This window comes from Acomys minous (genome assembly GCF_964271855.1).
Source record: "Acomys minous genome assembly, chromosome: 9".
NCBI lineage: Eukaryota > Metazoa > Chordata > Mammalia > Rodentia > Muridae > Acomys > Acomys minous.
In genome coordinates, this window is record NC_140490.1 from 38,744,639 (window position 1) to 38,766,852 (window position 22,214).

The 22,214-nt window shown below is 49.1% G+C and overlaps 2 protein-coding genes across 2 annotated transcripts in view; one reads left to right on the forward strand and one right to left on the reverse strand.

The window, feature by feature from the left end:
* Window positions 1-671: 671 nt before the first annotated feature.
* On the forward strand, window positions 672-908 carry LOC311605064 (protein crumbs homolog 3-like; the record flags this gene model as incomplete). Its single annotated transcript, XM_084795354.1, has 1 exon — window positions 672-908. The coding sequence occupies one exon, from the start codon at window positions 672-674 to the stop codon at window positions 906-908; it is 237 nt and encodes a 78-aa protein (XP_084651480.1).
* An 11,134-nt stretch (window positions 909-12,042) lies between these two features.
* Window positions 12,043-22,214, reverse strand: part of TGFBI (transforming growth factor beta induced) — a 29,955-nt gene continuing 19,783 nt past the window's right edge. The window contains exons 8-17 of the mRNA XM_084796894.1: window positions 21,343-21,555; window positions 20,485-20,622; window positions 19,799-19,944; window positions 19,019-19,155; window positions 18,192-18,322; window positions 15,835-15,959; window positions 14,762-14,864; window positions 14,326-14,405; window positions 13,447-13,471; window positions 12,043-12,695 (exon numbers count right to left, since the gene is read on the reverse strand). Of these exons, the coding sequence (XP_084653020.1) occupies window positions 12,655-12,695; window positions 13,447-13,471; window positions 14,326-14,405; window positions 14,762-14,864; window positions 15,835-15,959; window positions 18,192-18,322; window positions 19,019-19,155; window positions 19,799-19,944; window positions 20,485-20,622; window positions 21,343-21,555 (1,139 nt within the window). The 3' untranslated portion in view covers window positions 12,043-12,654. The remainder of the gene's footprint in view (window positions 12,696-13,446; window positions 13,472-14,325; window positions 14,406-14,761; window positions 14,865-15,834; window positions 15,960-18,191; window positions 18,323-19,018; window positions 19,156-19,798; window positions 19,945-20,484; window positions 20,623-21,342; window positions 21,556-22,214) is intronic.

The following is a 22,214-nucleotide window of genomic DNA, read 5'->3' on the forward strand; positions in this document are numbered from 1 at the left end:
GAAGCTAAAACCATACACTGGAAAAAGGATCGCATCTTCAACAAATGGTGCTGGTATAACTGGATATCTACATGTATAAAAATGCAAGTATATTCATATTTATCACCATGCATAAAACTGAAGTCCAAGTGGATTAAAGACTTCAACATAAAACCAGACACAATAAATCTATTAGAAGAAAAAGTGGGGAAGAGCCTTGAATTCATTGGCACAGAAGACAACTTCCTGAACAGAACACCAATAGCCCAGGCTCTAAGGTCAACAATTAATAAATGGGACCTCATGAGGCTGAGAAGCTTCTGTAAGGCAAAGAACACTGTCAACAGAACAAAATGGCAGCCTACAGACTGGGAAAAGATCTTCACCAACCCTACATCTGACAAAGGGCTAATATCCAAAATATATAAAGAGCTCAAGAAACTAAACACCACCAAACCAAATAACCCAATTTAAAAACGGGGTACAGCAGGTGGGATCCAGAGTGACGGGGTGAAGGACAGCGACTCCGGGTTCCAGGTGGAGACCCAGGATTGGGAACCTGCATGAATTCCCTCTCAGACTCTTAGGCCAGGTCTCGGGTTGCAGGTGTCCTCCTCGACCCAAGATGCCTTGAGGAATTGGCGCCTTAAGGAAGTTCTGTCTTTGGCAGCACCAACTCATCACCCAAGCTCATGGCGACCCCAGGCCTGGGGCTGCTCTTGGTGTTTGGCCTGCCGATGGTCCTTGCTGGCTTGAGTCAAGCAACACTGGACCCTTTCACAACAGACTTTTTCACAAATAACTCGACTCAAACCCCAGACTCCGGTTCCAATGGGGGCACCTACCAGCCCAGCAGTGAGAAGCAGGTGGGTGCCCGTGCTCCACCACCCGCCAACCTCAAGCTGCCCCTAGAGGAGTGGCTCATCTGAATGCTGGGGCGCCAGCCACATGCCGTCCACCACCACCGTCCAGGATTGCCTCGGCACACCCTGGCACACAACAGCCACCTGGGAGACACGCCAGCCTCTGATGGCTCAGGAGGACTTGGGGTGGGGAAACTTAGGCCACTCGGCTAGTGGGCTATGCAGCATGCTGCCTCTGCTTGGCTCTGCATGAAGCTGTGGGTGCTGGGGCCCAGGGCCCTCACCTCCTCACCATTTACCTCATATGATCTTGCCTTTGCTGTGTCTTCTTCCGTGACTGCAGGCCCAACAAACCTCTTGTCCTTTCTTTCAGTTTTCCCATGCAGCAGCTGAGTCGTGGCCCCACAGGACTCCAAAGAGCCAATGCAAGGCTGCCTGCCCATCTAACTCCTCCCCCCCTTCTTGTCACCCATATTCCCTTATGTGCTGTGTGAGCTTAGGGGAAGGCAGCGCCCTCCCTGGGCAGTTAGACCCACCCAATGCTTAAGAACAGAAGGGAAGAAAGTTCTTCAAAGACTTTGACTTTGAGGCCAAGGGAGGATGGGGGCTGCTCACTTTTTATATATTTATATGAAATTGAGAGTAAGGTGGTGTTTTTTTTTTAATTGGGGGACAGAGGTAAACAGAGAATTCTCAACAAAGACATATCCAATGACCGAGAAACATTTAAAGAAATGCTCAAAGTCCTTAGTTATCAGGGAAATGCAAATCAAAACGACCCCAAGATTCCTTCTTACACCTATCAGAATGGCTAAGATCAAAAACTAAAGTGACAGCACATGCTGGGAAGGACGTGGAGAAAGGGGACATACTTCCATTGCTGGTGGGAGTGCAAACTTGTACAACCACTTTGGAAATCAATCTGGTGCTTTCTCAGAAATTTGAGAATCATGCTACCTCAAGAGCCCCCCCCCCAAAAAGATGCTCCACCACACAACAAGGACATTTGCTCAACTATGTTCATAGCAGCTTTATTTGTAATAGCCAGAATCTGTAAACAACCTAGACGTCCCTCAAGCAAAGAATGGACAAAGAAACTATGGTACATTTACACAGTGTACTACTACTCAGCTATTAAAAACAAGGAAATCTTGAAATTTGCAGGCAAACGGATGGAACTAGAAAAGATCATCCCAAGTGCGGTAACCCAGACCCAGAAAGACAGGCATGGTATGTACTCATTTATAAGTGGATACTATCCGAACATAGATATCCTTTGAGAAACTCCACCCAGCAGGGCACTGGGACAAATGCTGGGACTCAAAGCCAGACACTGGGCAGAGCACTGAGAGTCATACGGAAGAGTTGGAAGATGGAAGACTCAGAGGGTCAGGATCTCCACAAGAAGACCATCAAGGCCAGCAGATATGGACCCAGGGGGGCTGCACAAACTGATGCACCAACCAAGGACAATGCATGCAGAGAGCCTAGACTCCTGTTCAGATATAGCCAATGGGCAGCTCATTCTCCAAGGCTGGCTGGCATGTGGGGTGTCAGGACTGCCTCTGACATGAACTCTGGTGCCTGAGATTTGACCACTTTCCCTTGGCAGGGAGGCCCTGTGGCCACACAGAAGAAGAGGATGCAAGCTATCCTGATGAGACCTGAGAGGCTATCGTCAGACAGTGGGTAAGGAGGGGCACCCCCACCAGAGGTCTAGGGAAGGGGAATACGGTGGAAGAGCAGGAACGGGAAGATACAAGCAAGGGGAATAACAATTGGGATGTAATGTGAATAAATTATATGTGAGAAAGACTGTAAGTTTTGTCACAGGTGAAAGCAGTCTTGGCAGGCTTTACACTTGGACACCCCATGGATACCTTGAGATAGACTGGGTGGAGCCATCCTGGGCCTGGAATTCAGAAAACAGACCTGGGGACTCCAGCTGGACTATTGTTTTTCTAATCAACCCTCAATGGGAGAAGGATACCTCACGTGACACAGACAGGCAGAGAGGAGAGAGCAGCAGCAGGTTCAGACCGGGCTTGAGCGCACATGGATCAGCGAACAGGCTGGACCAACACACAGGTCAGAGAGACACCTAGGGACCCATCCCGTGGAATGGATACTGGAAGGTTCACTCTTTTTTCCCTTTAACCTTTTTTCCCTCTTGTGTAAGCTAGTTGGGTTGTATAATAAAGTTTAATTCTTAAGAAACAGAGCCTACAATTATAATAAATTTAAAAAATGAAAAAACACTCTGGTGTTGCAGGAGACTTGATCTCATTGTGAACCCCAAGATTGTGAACTGTAAAAACCTATTTCTTGTTTGGTGTGGCTCAACCCTAACACACACCTTTAAGCCAAGAACTTTCTGTTTATTGTAAACAGGTAGTTATGGTGTGGCTCAGCCCTAGCACATGCCTTTAATCCAAGAGCTATCTGTACACAAGATTAAATAGAGTTAACCCTAGGTGAAGATTCAAAGCAAGAAACTAGCTGACAGGGATGAAACAGAAAGGAGGGACATTGAGAGAAAGGTATGCAAGACAGCGTGGAGAAGCAGAAAGGGCTTTTGGCTTTTTCCTTCTGGGACATCAGCTGAGTAGGAAGGTCGGCTGGGTGCTTTCCCTGCTTCTCTGAGCTAGCAGGTTTTCACCCCAGCATCTGACTCCTGAGTCTTTATTGCTAAAATTGAATAATCGGGATTTTCTTTCTTTAAAACAACATTCTGGCCAAAAGCGACTTATACCTCTAGGTCACATCTATCACTGGGGGAAGTCAGGACAAGAACTCAAGACAGGAATCTGGAGACAGAAACCAGGGAAAGATGCCTCATGATCAGCTAGCTTTACCTACACAGCCCAGACCCAAGGATGGCTGAACACAGTGGGATGAGCCTTTCTCCATCAACCATCAATCAAGATGATCTCTTATAGACATGGCCAATCTGATTAAGGCAATTCTTCAGTTGAGGTTCCCTCTGCCCAAGCGGCTCTAGGTTGTGTCAACTTGACAGTAAAACTAACCAAGACATCCATCTCCAGGATCCTGGTATAAGATTTAAAGAGTTTAAAGTTATTATGTATGTATGTATGTATGTATGTATGTATTATGTATGTGGTGTATAAATGTGTATGTGTGTGTGGTGTTTGTAGCGTGTGTGGTATGTAGTATATTGTGGTGCATGTGTGGTGTATATAGTGTGTGTGTATGTGTATTTATGTGTGGTTTGTGTATGTGTGGTGTGTGTATATGTGTATGTGTAGTATGTGTAGTGTGTGGATTGTGTCTGTGTATGTATGTGTAGTGTGTGTGGTGTGTGTGGTGTGTATAGTGTATGTGTATATATATATGATGTATGTAGTGTGTGTGGTGTGTGCAGTGTGTATATGGTGTGTATAATGTGTATGTGTGTGTGTGTGTGTGTGTGTGTGTGTGTGTGTGTGTGTGCACAACTTGGAGGATTGGTTCTTTCCTATCATCTGGGTTCCATGGATGAAATTCAAGTCTGACGGACATAGTAGTGGATGTCTCTACCAGCTGAGCCATCTCTGGTCCAAGGCTCAGGTTCAAACAGAGGGCAAGAGGTGTGCATAACTAAGCAGCCATCCTGTTCAAGGCATGGTTCTGTCCATCACCGCCCCATGCTTACCTACAGAATCTCCCACAAGGTGGCACGATGTGTTATAGTCTCTTTCTGGAAGACAAGCTTCCCTCTTCTGGCTGGCACCAGATTTCAGGCTTTTTGCTTTTTCTCTGCCAACATGAAATCCCTGGGGGTAATTCCAATTTCTTGGGGTCCAGCCATTCAAACTGACGAATACAACTGTTTCCCCTGAGAATCTTCCTTCTGGCCAGGCAAGCTGGTTACCATGAGACAGTAACCTCTGGCCAGGCAAGCTGGTTACCATGAGACAGTAACCGTAAAGGCATCATGTCCTCTCACGGTACACTGGCCTGGCCCTGGGTTCTTCGCACAGAGGCTGCCACTCTGCAGGCATTCTGCACCTTGCAGGTGAGAAGAATGGGTGCATGCGGGTTCAGGATGAGAATACTGCCCCTTCCTTTCAGAGACATGCCTTCCTGTTTCCGAAGCCTGGGGAAAGCCCATAGTGTTCCAGAAATGAGTGTTTAGACTCTAGAAACGGATACATTAGATTGAGAGAAAACCAAACAAATCAGATGTGTTTTTATCTCCCTGGCAGCTGTTGGTGGAATAAACATCTGGGGCTTGGCCTGCGCAGCAGCTCATTAAAATCACAGCGTGAAGGATTTCCCTCCCAGAATAGTGCTTTTTGCATATTTACATAATGATGCCCACGCCCCTGACCTTGCCAGGAAGCAGAATTCCCCATGGCTTTCCAGATGGCTGCCAGACCTTAGTCTGTTTCCTCCTCCTTGGGGCTAGGCTCCTGGGGAACAAGGGCTAGAAAGAACCAGGCATGGCCTCTCTGCAGGCCTTGCTGCACTCCCAGCAAACGTGGTTTTCCAATCCTGGTAGTGGTTCCTAGGTTTCCTGTATATAGCTCTTTGTGGTTTTCCGGAAACTATGGGGAATTTCTGATCCAAGATGGCTGTAGGGGTCAGCGCTACAGCCGAAGCGCTGACCCCTGAACCTACAAAACACTTGCAACAAAGCTTCTGGTTCCAGTTTGCTTTTCCCTAACTATGTCAAACACCATGCCCAAAACCAACTTGGAGAGGACAGGGTTTTGTTTCAGCTTACACTTCTAGGTTAGTCAGTCACTGAGTCAAGAACCAAGAGGCAGGAACCATGGAGGAACCCTGCTTTTGCCTTGCTCTCCTATGATCCATGCTCAGCTAGCTTTCATATACAGCCCAGGCACAGGTACCTAGGGATGGTAGCACACATAGTGAGCTGGCCCCTCCCACATCAGCATCAGACAAGTCTCATCGATAGGCAGAGTGGTTGAGGCAATTCTTCAGCTGAGGGTCTGTCTTCCAAGGCGACTCTAGGTGTGTCAACATGACAGTATAAACTATGTAGCAGGCTCACCCTTTGTGAAATGCATTCTTCATATTCATGAGGAAAAGGGCCCTGCAGCCTTCTGTGGCTTCAGCAGCCATCATCACTTTTCTCGAACTCTAGACCCTAAGCTATTGCCCAACAGGAGCCAGAAAACTTCTGTTTCTCTTTAGGATCCCCTCCCCTCTCCTCCTTGGTCAGTGGCACATGTCTGTAATTCCAGAATGTAAAATAAAGATGGGGGTGATCAAAGGGAGTTCAAGGCCAGCTTGGCCAATTTACATGAAACACAAGGCTCTGGTTTTATTGTTTTTGTTTTGGCTTCCTTTTTGTTTGCTTGGGTTTTTTTTTTTTTTTTCAAGACAAGATTTCTCTGTGTAGCTGTCCTGGAACTCGCTCTGTAGACCAGGCTGGCTTCGAACTCATAGAGATCTGCCTGCCTCTGCCTCCCAGAGTGCTGGAATTAAAGTCCTGCAGCATCACCACCAGGTTTTTCCTCCCCTAATTCTTAGGCTTCTCCACACTGGGGGAGAGTTGTACTAGTTGCTTCACAGACCACCCGTTCCTTATCCTCGGTAAAGTGGGAATTCCCACAGACAGGGTGGGTAGCTTCTCTCCTTAAGGTCCATCTCTCAGACAGATCCCGGCGTCAACAGGGCTCGGAGATTGAACAGTTCCTGGGAAAGGTCACTGGCCTTGGTGGTAGAACTAATTCCTTTAGCTGTAGGTCAGAGAGGTCAGTGTTCTCAATGGCTGTCAGCTATGGGCTGCTTACTGTCACTCCAGGCTGCCTGTGTCTCTTCTCTCTTGGTCCCTCACTTATGTATAGCCAAAGCAGCAGCTTGGCATGGAGCCTTTTTCAGAGTTCTGATGCTCAGCTCTGCCACCAATGGGAGCAGATGTCCATCTGTGGATTTGCTATCTAGCCCCGCTGATGCTATCAGGGGGACACCACTAGCAGCCCAGAGTCACCAAAGCTGCCTTCAAGTTCTTCCATCTCTGATGACTTTTATTTTTATTTTGAAGCATAGTTGAGCACAATAACAGAAGATGACAGCTGGGGATACAGTTGGTGATAGCTGGGTTTTGTTGTTGTTGTTGTTGTTGTTGTTGTTGAGCACAGGGGCATGGGTTTGATTTCTATCATGGGGACACACGCAGTACGGGGTAAATATATTTTTTCTCAAACTCAAATTTAGAAGGAGATCCTAACATCATTTAACAATGGCTGCCACTGGTAGAATAATAGATAACTTTACTTTTTCTTTCTGCTTCATATATTTTCTAACACTTTTACAAGAAGAAAGTGTAAATTTGGTGAAAAAGAGAGAAAAAAAAAACCAACTCATCTTCAAAAAGAAAGAGCTCCAGTGAGATCTAACTGTATAAGATGTTTTCAAAAATACAAAATTAACACCAATTTGAGTGGTGTGCTATAGATGTACCCACAGTTACGCAGATCAAATGGATGAGGAGACAGGCTGCTAGTGAGAGGTGAGACAGCAGAGGAGCCGGTGACTGACTTTATGGTGAAGGAAAACAATTCAGAGATGGAATTAACTGCCTGAGACTCTGAGCCTCCCATAGCAGAAAAAAACTCAGGTGAAAGTCAAATTAACAAGCAAACATTGGGCACGTTATTTTATATATTTCCATAACTAAAAGTCTCTCTCTCTCTCTCTCTCTCTCTCTCTCTCTCTCTCTCTCTCTCTCATACACACACACACACACACACACACACACACACACAATGTGTATGCATGTTTGAGCACACATTCCCATTTGAATGTGCCACATGGGCCACAGTGCATGGGCTAAGGGGTCAGCGTACAGCCTTGGGGGTTGGTTCTCACTCTCCATCTTCTTGGAGACAGGGCTTCTGTGTTGGTGTGTGTGTGTGTGTGTGTGTGTGTGTGTGTGTGTGTTAGTTATTGTTGTTTAGTTGTTTTTTTCTGTCTGTGTATGCCAGGTTAACTAGCATGCAAGATTGTTTTCACCCTCCCTCTGCCCATAGGAGCACTGTGATACTGTAACATTGTGACAGAGACATCTGTATCACAACTTTAATGTGGGTTCTGGGGATTCAAACTCAAGTCCTCATAATTGGACAACAAATATTTTGCCCACTGAGCTATTGTAAAAAACCAACTCGTTATTATTCATTTTCAGTCTGAGGGGCATTTACAGCTCAGGGATGAATTACAGATGAGCAGGAGGCACTGGGCTCCTGTCTTCGTTAGCTGGCAGCTGGTGCTTGCTAGCTGGGACACTCTTTAGTTTATTTTAGGGTTGAAAAGTTATAGACCAGCCCTATGTGGTGGCACACACCTTTAATCCCAGCACTCTAGTGGCAGAGGCAGGTGGATTGCTGTGAGTTTGAGGCCAGCCTAGTCCACAAAGAGAGTTCCAAGGATATACAAGAAACTCTGTCTCTAAAAACCAAAAAAAAAAAAAAAAAAAAAAAAAAAAGTTACAGACCATCAGCTACGTGACTTGAGGCAATAGCACCGAGAATTTGGCGTGGGGACTACGCTAGACAAGAGGGAAAGATCAGACCCCCTTGAAGAAGTTAGCCAATGAAGAATTTGAGGACAGGAAAAACGCAATTAGGAATAGATTTAAAAAAAAAAAACAAACCTCTATTTCGCACCAAATCATGGTAATGAACATTTTGGCCTCTTGTCTTCTGCACAAATGACAATAGGTCTGCCTCGCTTCCGCTATGCGAAGCCTCCAGCACTCTTATTATAAAGGGAGAATCATTGTTTTTCACGCCATTTTCTCAGCCCCCAAAGGATTTTTTCTGAAGTTAAACATCTGATTTAGAAAGATGACAAATGGGATGTTACTTTAAATCATTCACTGGTATAAATTCTGTGACCTCCATGAACTGCTATTGATAAACGTACTCTCTGGCGGGAAAATAATAGATAAACACCACGTGACCTCACATCATCTATTGCCCAGAAGTTCCTATCGCTGTATGATCTCCAAGGTCGCATTAGTCCTGAGTTTACAGTCAAGGTCTTCTACTTTGCTGGCATCAGCGCCAAGGGAATTTACCCAGCATCCACCAGGGCAGTAGCCCTGCCGCGCCTCTGCTCAGCTGGAAACAGTAGGCTTTGCCCTTATCCTACACCCCAAGGTCCTGAAAGCTCAGGGGCGCTGGGCGCACACTTGAACTTCAATTAATTCAGCACAGCTCTCAAGAAGCCTTGAGGACCCACAGGTGCCCTTGACAGGGAGGAAGACTAGTTTCCCATCTGCTCACGCAAAATCTCATTTCTGCTCAAATGACGGCATTTATTCAGAAGCCCTCCCCCCTCTCCTACTCGCAAATCTCAGAACTTCCGGAAAATAAAACTCGGGGCGGGGGACGAGGGCTGCGGTGCGGGATGCGAGGGTGGAATACAACAGGGAGATTTCTGGGAATGTGTGAAAACCCTTTAAGTAGGTAACCACTTCCTCCAAAGGGTTAGAAAGCCAAATCACCTCAGGCCAGCAGGGTAGGTGTTGGATTTACTTACAAGAGACGAAGGGGGCGGGGTAGAATAAAACCACAGTGGTTTCTCTGAGCAGTGCGCATGGAGTCCCGCTTTCAGTTCACCTTGCGTCTCTTCTATACACAGGCGCCTCTCAGAAGCATCTGCAGCTGAAGCTGAGGCAGGAGGCGGGGAATGCCAGGTGAAGGTCCTGTGAACTTCTCTCTTCCTTCTATGGAGTGTTAATAGGTTCATTACCATAGAGCTGCGGTCAGGTCTTTGTTTTGTTCATTTCTTCTTCACAATGTTCGCAATTTACTCCACCAAAGAGAAGCGCAGTTGTTCATGTCTGAAGTTCTGTCTCAGGCCTCTTGGGCCCTAGTGTGGTGTGGGTGTGAGAGGAGAGTGAGTGTGCGTGCATGCTTGCTTGCTTGCTTGTGTAGGGGATCCCAATTTGATCTTCCATATTGGCTCTCTGGAGTGAGCAACTTTCTGTCCTTGCCAGGCACGGATGGTCTGAAGTGGCCCCATTTGACTTATGCGGGTGGGGCACTGGGCCCACCCTTCATTCCAGGGCCTTCTTTCCTGGCTTTGACACAATTTTGAGTGCAATGTTCCATGCAGCTCTTCAGAGCCCAGTCCTGATTATGTTCCAGCACAGAGGTGTCTCCCTGTTTTTCGTGGATTTGGTTTGTTGCTGCACCCCAGAAGCAGCCATGACTGCTCCCTCCTTGGTGTGGTAGCGAATTGTAGTCAAGAGTGTGTGGCAGAGACCCCCCCCCCCCCCGCCTTCTGGGGAAGGGTGCTTTCAGGAGAATGGGGTCACTTTAGCCTGTGCCCTGCTTGCTCAGGGCTGACTCCCATGCTTCTCTTGGCCCTCGTACAGTAGGCAGAGAGAGCAGAGAGGTCCAGAGCCAGAGCGTGCGCTGTGGAGCCAGCTCCTGCCCGGGGTGATGTGCACATTGCTTTTCCTTTCTCCCCCCCCCCCCCCCCATTTTTCCATTTCTGTAGCACTGAGTGAAAATTCCCATGGCAGCGCCCTACACACAGCACTGGGGAGAAAAGCTAGTTCATGCTGGCTGCTCCGCACCTCAGCGCTGTGACCCTGTTCAACTTGCTCTCCTTTGCGCAATGAGGGTTAGGTGGTCCCTGACCATTGGAGGGTTTCTGGCCTCCCCGCCCCCCCGCCCCCCCCCCCTGGAAGCTGAGAGCCTTTGCATCCCTCTCTGTAATTCCAGAAGGCCCTGTTCTCCCAGAAGACAGCATTCTTCATCCTGGGGCTCCCCAGGAGCTGGAACTCAGGGGAGGCCTGGGCAACCTTTATCCTGTAGCCTGGGCTGCTCTTGGCCTTGGATGGGACACAAGCCCAGGAAAGACCCAGAGGTGGATTTCTCAGCCTTACGGGGCTGGCCTCCAGATGGCAGCACATGTTTAAACCTTGGCCTGAGCCTTTAGGAGAACCATGGCTGAAAGGGCACCATCTAAGACTCCCACAGCAGGTAGGAGCCTGTGGTTTTTAGCTTGGGGAGGCTCCAGGGAAAGCTAGAGAAGACTGGGACCCCTTGTTGGAAGGGTTGAGGCAAGGATGTGGAAAAGACAAATGGAGAAAAGGTGGCAGAAGGCTGAAGCCCAGGTTGGCATTTGGCATTTTCAAGGAATCCTGTGGGAGGTTTTAAGTATTTTAAAAAAGATTTGTTTTTACTATTGTATGTTTTTTTTGCCTGAATGTATGTATGTATGTGTACCACGCATCTTCCTGGTGCCCAGGGAGGTCAGAAGAGGACATCAGAGCCCCATGGACCTCACGTTACAGAGGGTCGTGAGCCACCACATAGGAGCTGGAAACCAAAACAAGGTCTTCTGTGAGAGCACCATGGCTCTTCACTGTTGAGCCATCTCTTCAGTACAGACTTTTATTTACAATGTAAGGATTTTTTAAGAGTTAGGTTTGCCATCCCTGGGAGTTCTCTGGAGTCTTGGGTGTTGTGTGTACTAAAAGAAACGCAACTGCAGGACACCCAACATGAGCACACCAGTCCCACAGCCACATAGTAATGACCATAGAGTGCTGAGCAGGCTAGATGGCATAGGCAGGAGGACAGAGCCTGGGAAACATGGACTAACTCTCTTGTTGAGGATAGAGTCTCTGGGTCTGGGATGGCTCCATCCCAGTTTGGCTATTTTGTTGTTGTTGTTCTTGTTGTTGTTACCAATATTGTCCCTTCCTTAAGTGTAAGCTTATCCTGTATGATGGTCTGTGTTGGCAAAACTACGTTGTCAAAAGCCTAATACAGCTGGGCAGTGGTAATACACGCCCTTAATCCCAACACTCAGAAGGCAGAGGCAGGCAGATCTCTGAGTCTGAGGCCATCCTGGTCTACAGAATGATTTCCAGGACAGCCAGGGCTACACAGAGAAACTCTTGTCTCAAAAGAAAACAAAAGCCCAACACAAAGATGGTATCTCACCCCTGGAAGGGTGAAGTTTCAGAGTAATAAGGGGGTATAGTGCTGGGTGATATGAAAACCAAGGACACAGGAAGAGGTGAAAACAAGCCCAGCCAAGGCTTATGCTCACATGCTGAAAAGCTATGTGGACATCCAAGGGCCAGTTGCTGGAACTGTTCCAGATTACCACCCTTAGGGTTCCTTGCTGAACAGCTCTTGGGAAGACTTCATGACCGAAGCAGCTTGCAAGTTCCAAGGAACAGAACCTCACCTCACACCCAGCCAGCACACAGGCAAATATATTTTTTGGTTTTATTATCACAAATATACATGGCTCCATCACACTCAGGAAATCTGGATTCTACGTGTTCCACATACCCTTTCTTTTTACCTGGGCAGGGACATAGAGAAATGTCCAAGCCATGTGGAGATAGAAGACATATTTGACAGAAACAGTTCAACTCATAGCTTATAATGATGCCATTTCTCCAGCTGCCCAAGAGCTTTACAGAACCAAGCCAGGGCTTTCCAGAATGCCTGATTCACATTGTGAGCTCCGAAATGCTGCAGCTCCCGTTCCCAGGCCCTTGGCACAGCCAGGAAACTCCATGCTTTGGAGAGGTCCCTTCTGGAAGTCAGCACCAGGTAATTACTGCCAGATCTGTGCACTTGTGGGTCAACTACCATGATTAGAGGGATCCAAAACTAAAAAGAAACCTGTCTCTCCTTTACCCCTTCCCTACCCGTCCAAGGCAGGCTCGGGTCTTAATATGGTGCAGCCCATGTATGTTGAAGTGTGATATTTGGTTTCAAAAACATTCAATGGTCTCTTTGGCAAACTGAGAGAAACTGGCAGGAAGCTGCTGCAGCACACTCTTCCTTGGTCCTTCCTGCTAGTGCTTCATTCGCTCCAGTAACCGCTGATAGACAGGGGCTGGAAACAAGAAAGAAAGCCAGTAAGATGCAGGCGGTCCACCGTCTGGGTGGGAATGAGCCTAGAGCGCAAGCGTGCTAGGCCAATGCACCTAGAGTATAATGCATGCTGAGCCAATGACCATAGAGCGCATGCGTGTTGGTTCAATGACTAGAGCACATGCGTGCCTGGCCAATAACCATAGACTGCATGTGTGCCGGGCCAATACACTGTCCACGCCCTCTTTTCACTTGTTATATTTTGAGACAAAGTCTCACTAGATTGATTAGACAGCTTTAAACTCATCCTGAAGCCTGCTTCAGATTACCAGGAAATTGGAGTAATGTACCATTAGGCCCAGCTTCAGAATCTCACGAGCAAAAGGCATGTGACCTCTTTCTGTTCATGTACGTAGCCGGGGCTTTAGGGTTTATGGAACATCATGTCTTGTTCAATATTTGATGTTTTTAGGTTTTTCCTTCATCTATCAGCTTGGAATGATATCCTCAGTGTGGGAGCCTGCCAAGCCCTGTGCAGTTTTCCCAGGCTCCCTGAGCCCAAAGTCTCATCCACCCCATGGGCTGTTACTCTAGTCTCTTCATGTTACAGAGAGAAGAAACTAGATTATCTCTGTCCGACCCAAGCTCACCCTGCTACTCTGACCCTGGAGGCCAGGCTTGTGGCGATCTGTACACAACAGATTGCAGGCTTGGGTCTGTTAGGGACTAATTGGTTCACTACCCCAGTTGGGACTGAAAACCCAGACACTTACCGAGTCGCACAGACCTCTGGGCAGCCTGCAAGAACAAAACCCATAAAAACAGGTCAGGCTTTCTTTTGTTTTGCTTTGTGTGTTTTTTTTCCTTCCCTTCTCTGTCTCTCTTTCCCTCCTTCTCTTCCCCAGCTGGTCTGGAACTTGACAGATAGACCAAGCTTTCCTGGGCTCTGTGGCAATCATCCGGAGTGGGGCTATAGTTGTATACCTGAGGTGTCAGGCTTCCTGGACATATCGTCACTTTGTCACCCTCATTTAAAATAAATCTTGAGATGGGAAAGTGGAGGGAAAGTTGAGCCCATGGACCCCAAAGACCCCCCCCCCCCGTTAGCCTTGGTGGCCCTTGGCTGTACAAGCCCCTTTCAGTGGGGTCTTACACAGAAGGTAGACATTCCCGGGGGACCCCGAGCTAGGTTTCTCTACTGAGACCAGAGCATAGAGCCAGGGAGTCAGCTGAAGCATCTCCCAAGAGTATGAGTTCAGCCCTTCTGGGGGAGATCTTTGCTCAAAAGGTGGGGGGGGACATGTAACAGCTCCAGCCTCCAAAGCCTTTCTCTTGAAACCAAAGCTTTAGTAAGTTGTAAAGGGGTTCACCTGACTCAGAGGGACACCTCATCATGCCCTGAGCTGGCTGGGGACCCAGCAAGGGAACTCAGGAGGGGAGAGACTCTGAGGGGGCAGCAGGCAGGGCTAAGGCCAGCTCCCCACACACTGCAGGGGATAGGTAAGCCTTGGAAAACAGAAGACAGGTTCAGAGGCTTGGCAGCCTGGGTGCTACAGCATGAAGTCAGGGTGGGCTGTCCCTTTAGGCAAGGGAGATCCCAGGGCTGCTGTCCTCATCCGTGGCTTACTGGCGGGGAGAACACAAACACGTACCCTGGAAAATGCTGATGCCTGTTTGAAGATTTCAAGCGCAGAATCCGCCAGTTCATCTCCTCGTTCTTGGGGTCGGTTAGCTAGAGAGGAAGGAATAGCCAACAGTCTTCCACCAGCATTTCAATGGATGCACAGCCAGGCTGTGCCTGCTACCAGTGTCCCCATGCACACACACAGCTGGGCCCCCTCTGCCACACGTGTCCCCTTGTACACACATAACATCTGGGCCTTGTCTGCCACCAGCCTCTGCATAAATAGCCCTACTGGGTAATGTCAGAGTTTGGGTAAGATAGCAGCAACTCAGTAAGAAACATGCCTTGAAGTTCTGTAGTGTGTCATCTTGAAGCCATAGTGGCTATGGCTTCACATTTTAGTCAGTGACAGGGAGACATACTCACAGACACCATTAGGTTAGGACCACATATCAGGACCTCACCTGGCGGTTGCAGAATACTACTGATGGCATAGACCACACCATTTGTGGCCATGATGTCAGCTTCAGCAACAGGTTCCTTATTGACGCTCACTACATTGTCTTTCTAAGAGAAGAGACAACAGGTGTTAAATGCGGAGCCTGTTGGCTCTGTTTGTTCTGCAGGCATCCGATGACCACACACCCACTCTGTGCATAAGTGGCAGGACTTCCCTGGGTTGCCCTTGCCCTCTGCAGACTTCCACTGCCTAATGTAGCCTCAGCTCGGGGCAATCAGCAAAATTCTTGGCTTCTCTGTAATGGAGGTCAAGGAGGGGGGACTGCTTCTTAATAGACATGGGAGCTGAGGTACAAAAAAAAAAAAAAAAGGCTTTCTTGCACAGCCCATGTGCCTGTGACAGACAGCATCCCAACACCTGAACCTCAGTCCTGAGAAACGCTCAGTGACCGAACTGATCTCTCCCAGTCTTCTTCCCATGCTCCCCAGGGAACTGGTGAGCAAAGGATGCTGAAGACCCCGAGAAAGGAGAAGGGATGCCGAAGATCCCGAGAAAGGAACAGAGAGCCATGGCAGGCTCCCATCCATGGGGTGGGAGCTGAACCAGGCTGGCCCTTTCCAGGGTAGGGACACTGTGAACATAGCTCCAAAGCTGAGCTGCACCATCAACACACAGTGAGAGATGCTCCCCAGCCAGGGCAGCATCAGAAAAGAAGGGACTCTTCCTAAGATACAGCTTGTGGAACAGCCAATGAGTGCCTGGGTTTAGGGACTGGAGCTGGGGGAGAAGATGGGGACCAATCTCTTCAGATGAGCGACTACTTCCTGCTTTCTAAAGGGCTTCTTCACAACCCACATCAGATGTCCTATTGCCCTGAAGAGCTGGAAGTTCCTATTTGCGTCTAACTATAATCTCTCTTGGTATTCCTTGGGCAAGTACCTTTTCTCTTTTCTCTCTTTCTTTGGACAAACCATACTCAAAGGTTCCATTAGCATCTTAAAAGTGGGGTGCATGGTGAGGTGTGCCTTAGGCCCTTCACAGCTGCACATAGCCAACCCCCTTGACACACTCACTCACCGAGCTGACTTCCAGCTTGTCCCCTTGGAGAGACTTCAGCCGCACCAGGGCCCCAATGCCTCCACTAACCAGGATTTCATCGCCAATGTGATATTTCAGGATGTTGGTAAGTTCCTTGGCATTTGCTGTAAGATTGTGGAAGGAGGGGACACTTTAAGCACAAGAATGGTGACTGATGAGGTTAAGGAACAAGAGAAGATATCATGGTTTCTCCAGAGCAGGACAATTCACTGAACAAACAGAAGTGCTCACCTAGTACCCACTATGTGCACAACCCACTGTATGCACAGCCCACTACATGTACAACTCACTGTATGTACAACCCACTGTGTGCACAGCCCACTACATGCACAACCCACTGTGTGTACAACCCACTGTGTGCACAACCCACTGTATGCACAGCCCATGACCCACCATTGTGGCTGTGACCTGGCCCTGTAGCCAGCAGGCAGCTGGGTTAAGCAGGGCTCCATGGCAGCTAAGAAGGAGTTAATCCATACTCGTGTATGGGTATGACTCATGTTTCCATGAGCTAAATATTTGCCTGGAAAGCCAGGGACCTTTCTAGCATCGGCATCTGGGATGCTTCATCATTTGACGTGGCCCCTGCTGACTATAACACAGTAGTGAAATATTTACACATTATGCCCTCAAGTGCATTTTCTGCTGGAGATAGCTATTTCCTGTAGGGAGAACTTGAAGACTGAACAGCTGTGCTGTGGAGGAGCCATGGAGCCGATGAGGTCAGGCCGAGACAGTTGTTCCCTCCACAGCGTCCTTCCTCGGCACACCTTCAGCACAGCACATCGGTCCTTCCAGCCCACATCCTTTCTCTGCCAACTGGGGCAGGCATCCGATGCCTGGATGCCTGTGGCCAGTTAGGTTCTGTGAGAGGTGGCACCTAAACCTGCCAGCCACCCTTGTTCTCTGGCCCTCCCTCCCACTGCCAGCCAGTGGCTTATTTCCCCAAGGCTTATGAGTAGCAATTCCCAGGACCATGAAAGTCAGAGGAAATTCTAAAGCGTTTGAGAGAGTTCTGTTGGTTAATCAGCACATCTATATAGTGCTAGGGGACAGAGCCACCTGTACCAAGGGACTCCCAGGCATCTACACTGAAGCTGATAAGAGTCCTCCCACAAAAATATGGCCCAGATGTGCAAAATCAAGCCAATCTCCTGGAGCCAGAGCCTCCTGTCTGGTTCTTCTTCCCCCAGATGCCATTTACTCTACCCACAGGACTTGGGGGCCTTTTGGGAAACTCTCTCCACCCCTCCCCCATTCTGTCCTTTCAACTGAGTTGGTTTTTCTTTTCCCCCCTCCTCCACTCTCATACAACTGAAAATGAGGGCCTTTGAGCAGGCACAGGCCACCTGGGGACTATCGTATTTCTTTAGGGCAGAGAGAGGACAGGAAATTTATGTTCTGGGTGAGCGTCTCCCTCTTCGCAGGAGCCTGCGTCAGCACAGACACAGGCATTTGCTTGGCAATAAAGAGAATTAAACAGGACACAAATTTAGCTCCTTGCTGACCGCAACCTGAGCCTTCTGTTCTCCTGCAGGAAGAGGCCCATAAACCATGTTGGGTCCCCCGCTGGCGAAGCTGCTTCCTTGCTGGCTGGCTCTTTTCCTCCTGTCCTGCCTCACCTTGCTGCGAGGGTGGCCAAGCATCAGAGCTCTGCCCGTCTCCCCGTCCCACTTTACTGCCATCACCACCTATTATGGAACACGTGTGGCTTGTCCTGCGTGCCACATGCAGTCTGCCTCATAGGGAGCCAGGGACTCTTACCAACCTCAATTTTCTAATGGGGAAACTGAGGCGCAGAGAGGCTCAACGGATCAACCCGAGCTCCCTCAGAGTCTTAGCCACCACCCTCAGTTAAGCTCCCCAGGGAAAGCTTTTTGTCTCTAAGGACATTTAATGCAGGTGACTGGTTTCATGTATAACAGATCCCCAATGGCAAGCACCCCTCAGGGCCTGGACCCATTTCCATCTGCCTAATTTCCTTTTAGCTGGCACTGTGCCCAAGGAAGCTGAGTGGTATCACCTCTGCCCTCCTATAACCAACTGGCCCCAGGCAGGGAAGGAAGGTGTAATAATTAGGGTTCCCCTTTGCCATGGCCCTACTATGACTGTAAATGGCTCTGGCTGTTTTCTGCGTCCTTTGTCCAAAGGTGCCTGCCCTCACTCTATCCCATTTTCCACCACCATCACCATTTGGTATCCCCTTAATCCTGCCCACATGTCTACAGTATGCCTGCATCATTGAATCTCGTTGTAAGCATCACTTGCTTGGTGGGTGGCTTGGATAGACTGCTATGCCAGAAAAGTAGGAATATCTGCTTTCAGCTGTTCCTTACCCAAAAGTTTGTTCAGTTCTTCTGGAGGCATGGCTTGGAAAGCTTCATTTGTGGGAGCAAAAACAGTGTAGACCCCTTCCCGGTTGAGGGTCTCCATCAGTCCTGCAGACTGGATGGCAGCCACCAGCATGCTGTGGACAAACACAGAGAAAATTACATTTGTTTTTCATGCCTCCTCTTCACAGGAAGGGGATTGTTGTAATTTACATCTTTTCAGTGAGCACAAATGTCCATATGTAGGAAAAATGGCCAGAGGGGATGAAGGGAGAAGAAAGGTAAGAATTGGTCTGGCCAACCCAGAGACTGGCTGAGCCAGCATCTGCTGAGGGTGGTCCTAGGAGGCGGAGGTCCAGTCTCCCAGTCTGTGGGCAGCTGGCTAAAGTCGGTGCCAGGGGAACACTTGGCTTGACAACACTTACTGGAGAAGCAGCAAGTCAGAAACAGAGGGATCAGGGCAAGAGAGCAAAGTGACATGGTGGCTTCAGTTGCCTATAAATAGAATGCAGAAGGAGAAAGATTCGACAGGCCCTTAAAGCACCTTAGCTCCCTGGAGACTTCCTGGTGTGAATGATATCCTTGTTTTAGTAATGAAGATGCCCCCTCCCCTTTGCCATGGGTATGAGGGTTATACCACTAGCAGGAGCCCTGCTTCCCAACCCAAGGTTTCAAGGAGGCCCTTAATCTTTGTGTGTCACACCATGTGTCACACCATGAATGTCAACCATGGATGTCACACCAGTGTGTCATTAGCATTTGGTCACCCTCTGGGAGTTGAGGTCCAGCATGCCCACTTGGCAGAAGCTTGGCTCTGGCATGAGACTGGTTACCTAAAACGATTGTCTCCCTTCAGGACATCCATAACAGTCCCCATTGGGGGTGTCAGCATCCGGTCCATGGTGAACAGGGTCCCATACCGTCCCTTCTTGTCATGGGCAGCGATGCAGCTGTTTTCAATGCAGAGGCTCTGCACAGAAGAGGAGCAAAGAGAGGGAGATGGCTATCCTCTCAGGCAGGGGCCTTGAGATTTGTTCAAAGCCAGCGGTGATGACATCACACAGAGGTGTTCCTCAAAGATGGGCATAGGGGTTCTGATAAGATTGTGCACAGGGACTCCATGACAATGTCAGTCTCACAAGAGGCCCATTGACAAAGGTCAAATAGATAGGCTAGAGGCGGTTGACTGCTTGGTTGATTTCACCTGCTAGTGGACATCTTTGGCGAAGTGATTCTGTTTAATCCCAGGCTAGGAACAACACCATGTTGAGCTTCCTATTTGATCTGGGAAGGTCTTGGACCAAGAAGAGCTGAGCTTCCCTGGGCTTCTCTTCACATAAGCCTGTGAAGACTCTCAGTCTCCACCCCTCCCCCCTGCTTAGTCCCTCCCAGGTAGCCTCACTGCTCAGCAATTCAGTTAGGTCTGAGCCTTATTCTCCAAGCCTGCAGGACAGGAAGTGCCATCAAGCAGCATGCATACTTTCCAGAAACTGCTTCCCCTTTGTTAGAAGCCAGCTCTTACATAAGCTCCTGGCTGCTGAGGGCTTTTTAAAAACACATTTTGTTGAGCTAAAGCCAAAGAAGGGGGTGTGAGGTTAGGACCTAGGACTCACATTTCGATAAACAAAAACTCGCAGTTTTTTGCCTCCCAGTGTGTCCAGTGTCTGTCCGTGGTACAAATACTTGGAGGCCAGCTGTTCTTTGACCATGTGGTTCAGAAGCAAAGTCTTCATTTGGGAATCAATGTGAGGGGCACCATCTGCAAGCAATGGGGTGGTCAGATCCAGAGAGATGGATCCCTGAGATGAAGGGGGTGATGGGGAGACACATATACCAGAAAATCCATCCCTCCTTCATTTGGAAATGAAGACAGAATGTACAGGTGGCTGCCAAAATCCCTTAACATTCACATCTATTATATTTAAAAAAATAGGTGCAGCTATCGAGGATGTTTGTCATTTTGCCCCCAGAGGGAGGAGAGGGTCTTTTTCGCTATCCCCGTGACAGCGGCTCAGCTGACCTCTGCCCATGTACACTGGTGTTGACCCTGCAGACGAAAACCTTAGACCTGCTCCGCTCTCCCAACAGATGCGAAGTATTGAGTTCTGAGGGAAAAGAGCCCCAATACATTCTTGGCTGTTTCAGATAAACAAGGGGTAGTCCAAAGTTTCTGATACAGTCACATCTGCTTTGGACTCTGGTGAGTGGAAGGCTCCAAGGCTGTAAATCAGGGCAGGACTGCAAGGATGGGGCAGCTATCCCCGAGACAACAGAACAGCGGAGCGTTTCCCCATGTTACCTTTGAAAACAGAGTTCAGAGGGGCCAGGAAGGTCAACTGCTCTTTTCCAGAGAGATGTGAGCTGAGGCCAGCTTGTCTGAGGAGGTCGATGGCTGTGGAGACGTCAGATTCTGCAGCCAGCTCAAGCAATGTCTTGGCTACAAGAAGAACGGAGATGAAAAGGTAACAGGGCCATGTGTGTAGACCTTGGTCCACCCCAGAGTGGGACAGACATGGGCAGGAACCTCGTCTGGTGAGTCACCAGCCTTCTAAACACAGCAGGGCCCAGCATGCTTGCGTCATCAGAAAACTTAATTTACAGGGAAATAAGGTGGGAGTCATCTTGGCCCCAGGCAGCACTGTCCCAGGCCCCAGAGTGGTTTGGCCAGGACCTGTTTGACTCTGGGGAGGAGGCAACCTGGCCTGTACAGCTGCTTCTAAGGATGCTCCCATAGGAAGAGACTGCTTTCTTTCCTGGGAGATTCCTACTTTCAGGCTGGATGTCCATCCTGGCATCTTCCCTGGATCAGTGACCTCCACTTCTCTACAGAGAGCAGATGCCAATGTCAGCAAATGGCCCTTGGTGCCCAACCACAGCATGTGGACCAGAAAGGGCCCCAAGATGGTGGCTCCCTCCCTCCTTAGGTACCTTAAAACGGTCCCTATTGCCTCAAGACAGTGTCTAGACCTCTATATGGGTTGGGAGCAGGAGATTTCACATTTCCCACAGGCCTCAGGTTCACAGAAGGGTCAGGGCTGTATGCTGCACCAAGGGTGGGAAATGGCCCGAAAGATTGCTGAGTACCCCGGCCCTGTCACCAGGAGTGTCAGAAGGGAGAGGAAGCTGGGATGGACAGAGGCCCCTGAGGCCTACCTACCTGAATCTGGAATGAGCAGCTCATCAATGAAATGGATGACACCGTTGGTGGCCAGGACATCTTTGTTGGAGATGACAGCCTTCCCGTTGATGGTGAGCATGTCCCCACTGCAGCCAACCTCCAGTGTGGTGCCCTCCAGGGTCTCCATGGACAGTCCAGCAACAATGGCCTCGGCACACATGGCTGACTTCAGGATGTGGTTGTTTAGCAGGTCTGTGGCAGAACAAGACACAGGTCTAGAGCCTGCTGTGGCCTGTCTGCAGGGGCCAGCTCCCACCCACTGTGCCCATGGCTAAGGATTTTGCTGAAGTACCACAGGGCCCACATCCCCATCTCTTGCCTACCACTAGGTAAAACCACTGGGACTTTGCAGTCAGACCACCTGAGTTTGAATCTCCTGGCTGCTGACCAGCTGTGGGATCCTGGGCCAGCCACTTAGGCTCCTCATGAGTAAACAGATGGGACTAGCATTTTCTCCTGGACCTGAAATGCAAACCTCTCCTCAACAGAGAAACATCAGGCATTCACTCATGAGCACTGGGCATCAGGGTGAATTCTCCTGATGGGCTCACCTCCAGTAGGCCCACCATGGGTCTTTTAAGTCTTGGACCTTTATTAGTCACAGGATGAAGCAGAAAATGATGCACACTGCCCCAAAGGATAGCTATGCAATAGCCAGTCTGTTCAAAGCAGGGGTCTGCCCTCTGCTGCTAAAGCTACAGACCTGAAGGAAGAAGGTTGGGGTCTACATCAACAGATTCAGATGTTGTGTCGGGTGTATCTTAGAGGATGTGGGTGGCCCACACATCTGTCTGGGTGCTACTTTGGAGGCATGTGTTGGGCCACTCCGAAGCCCAAGCCTCCCCACCCCA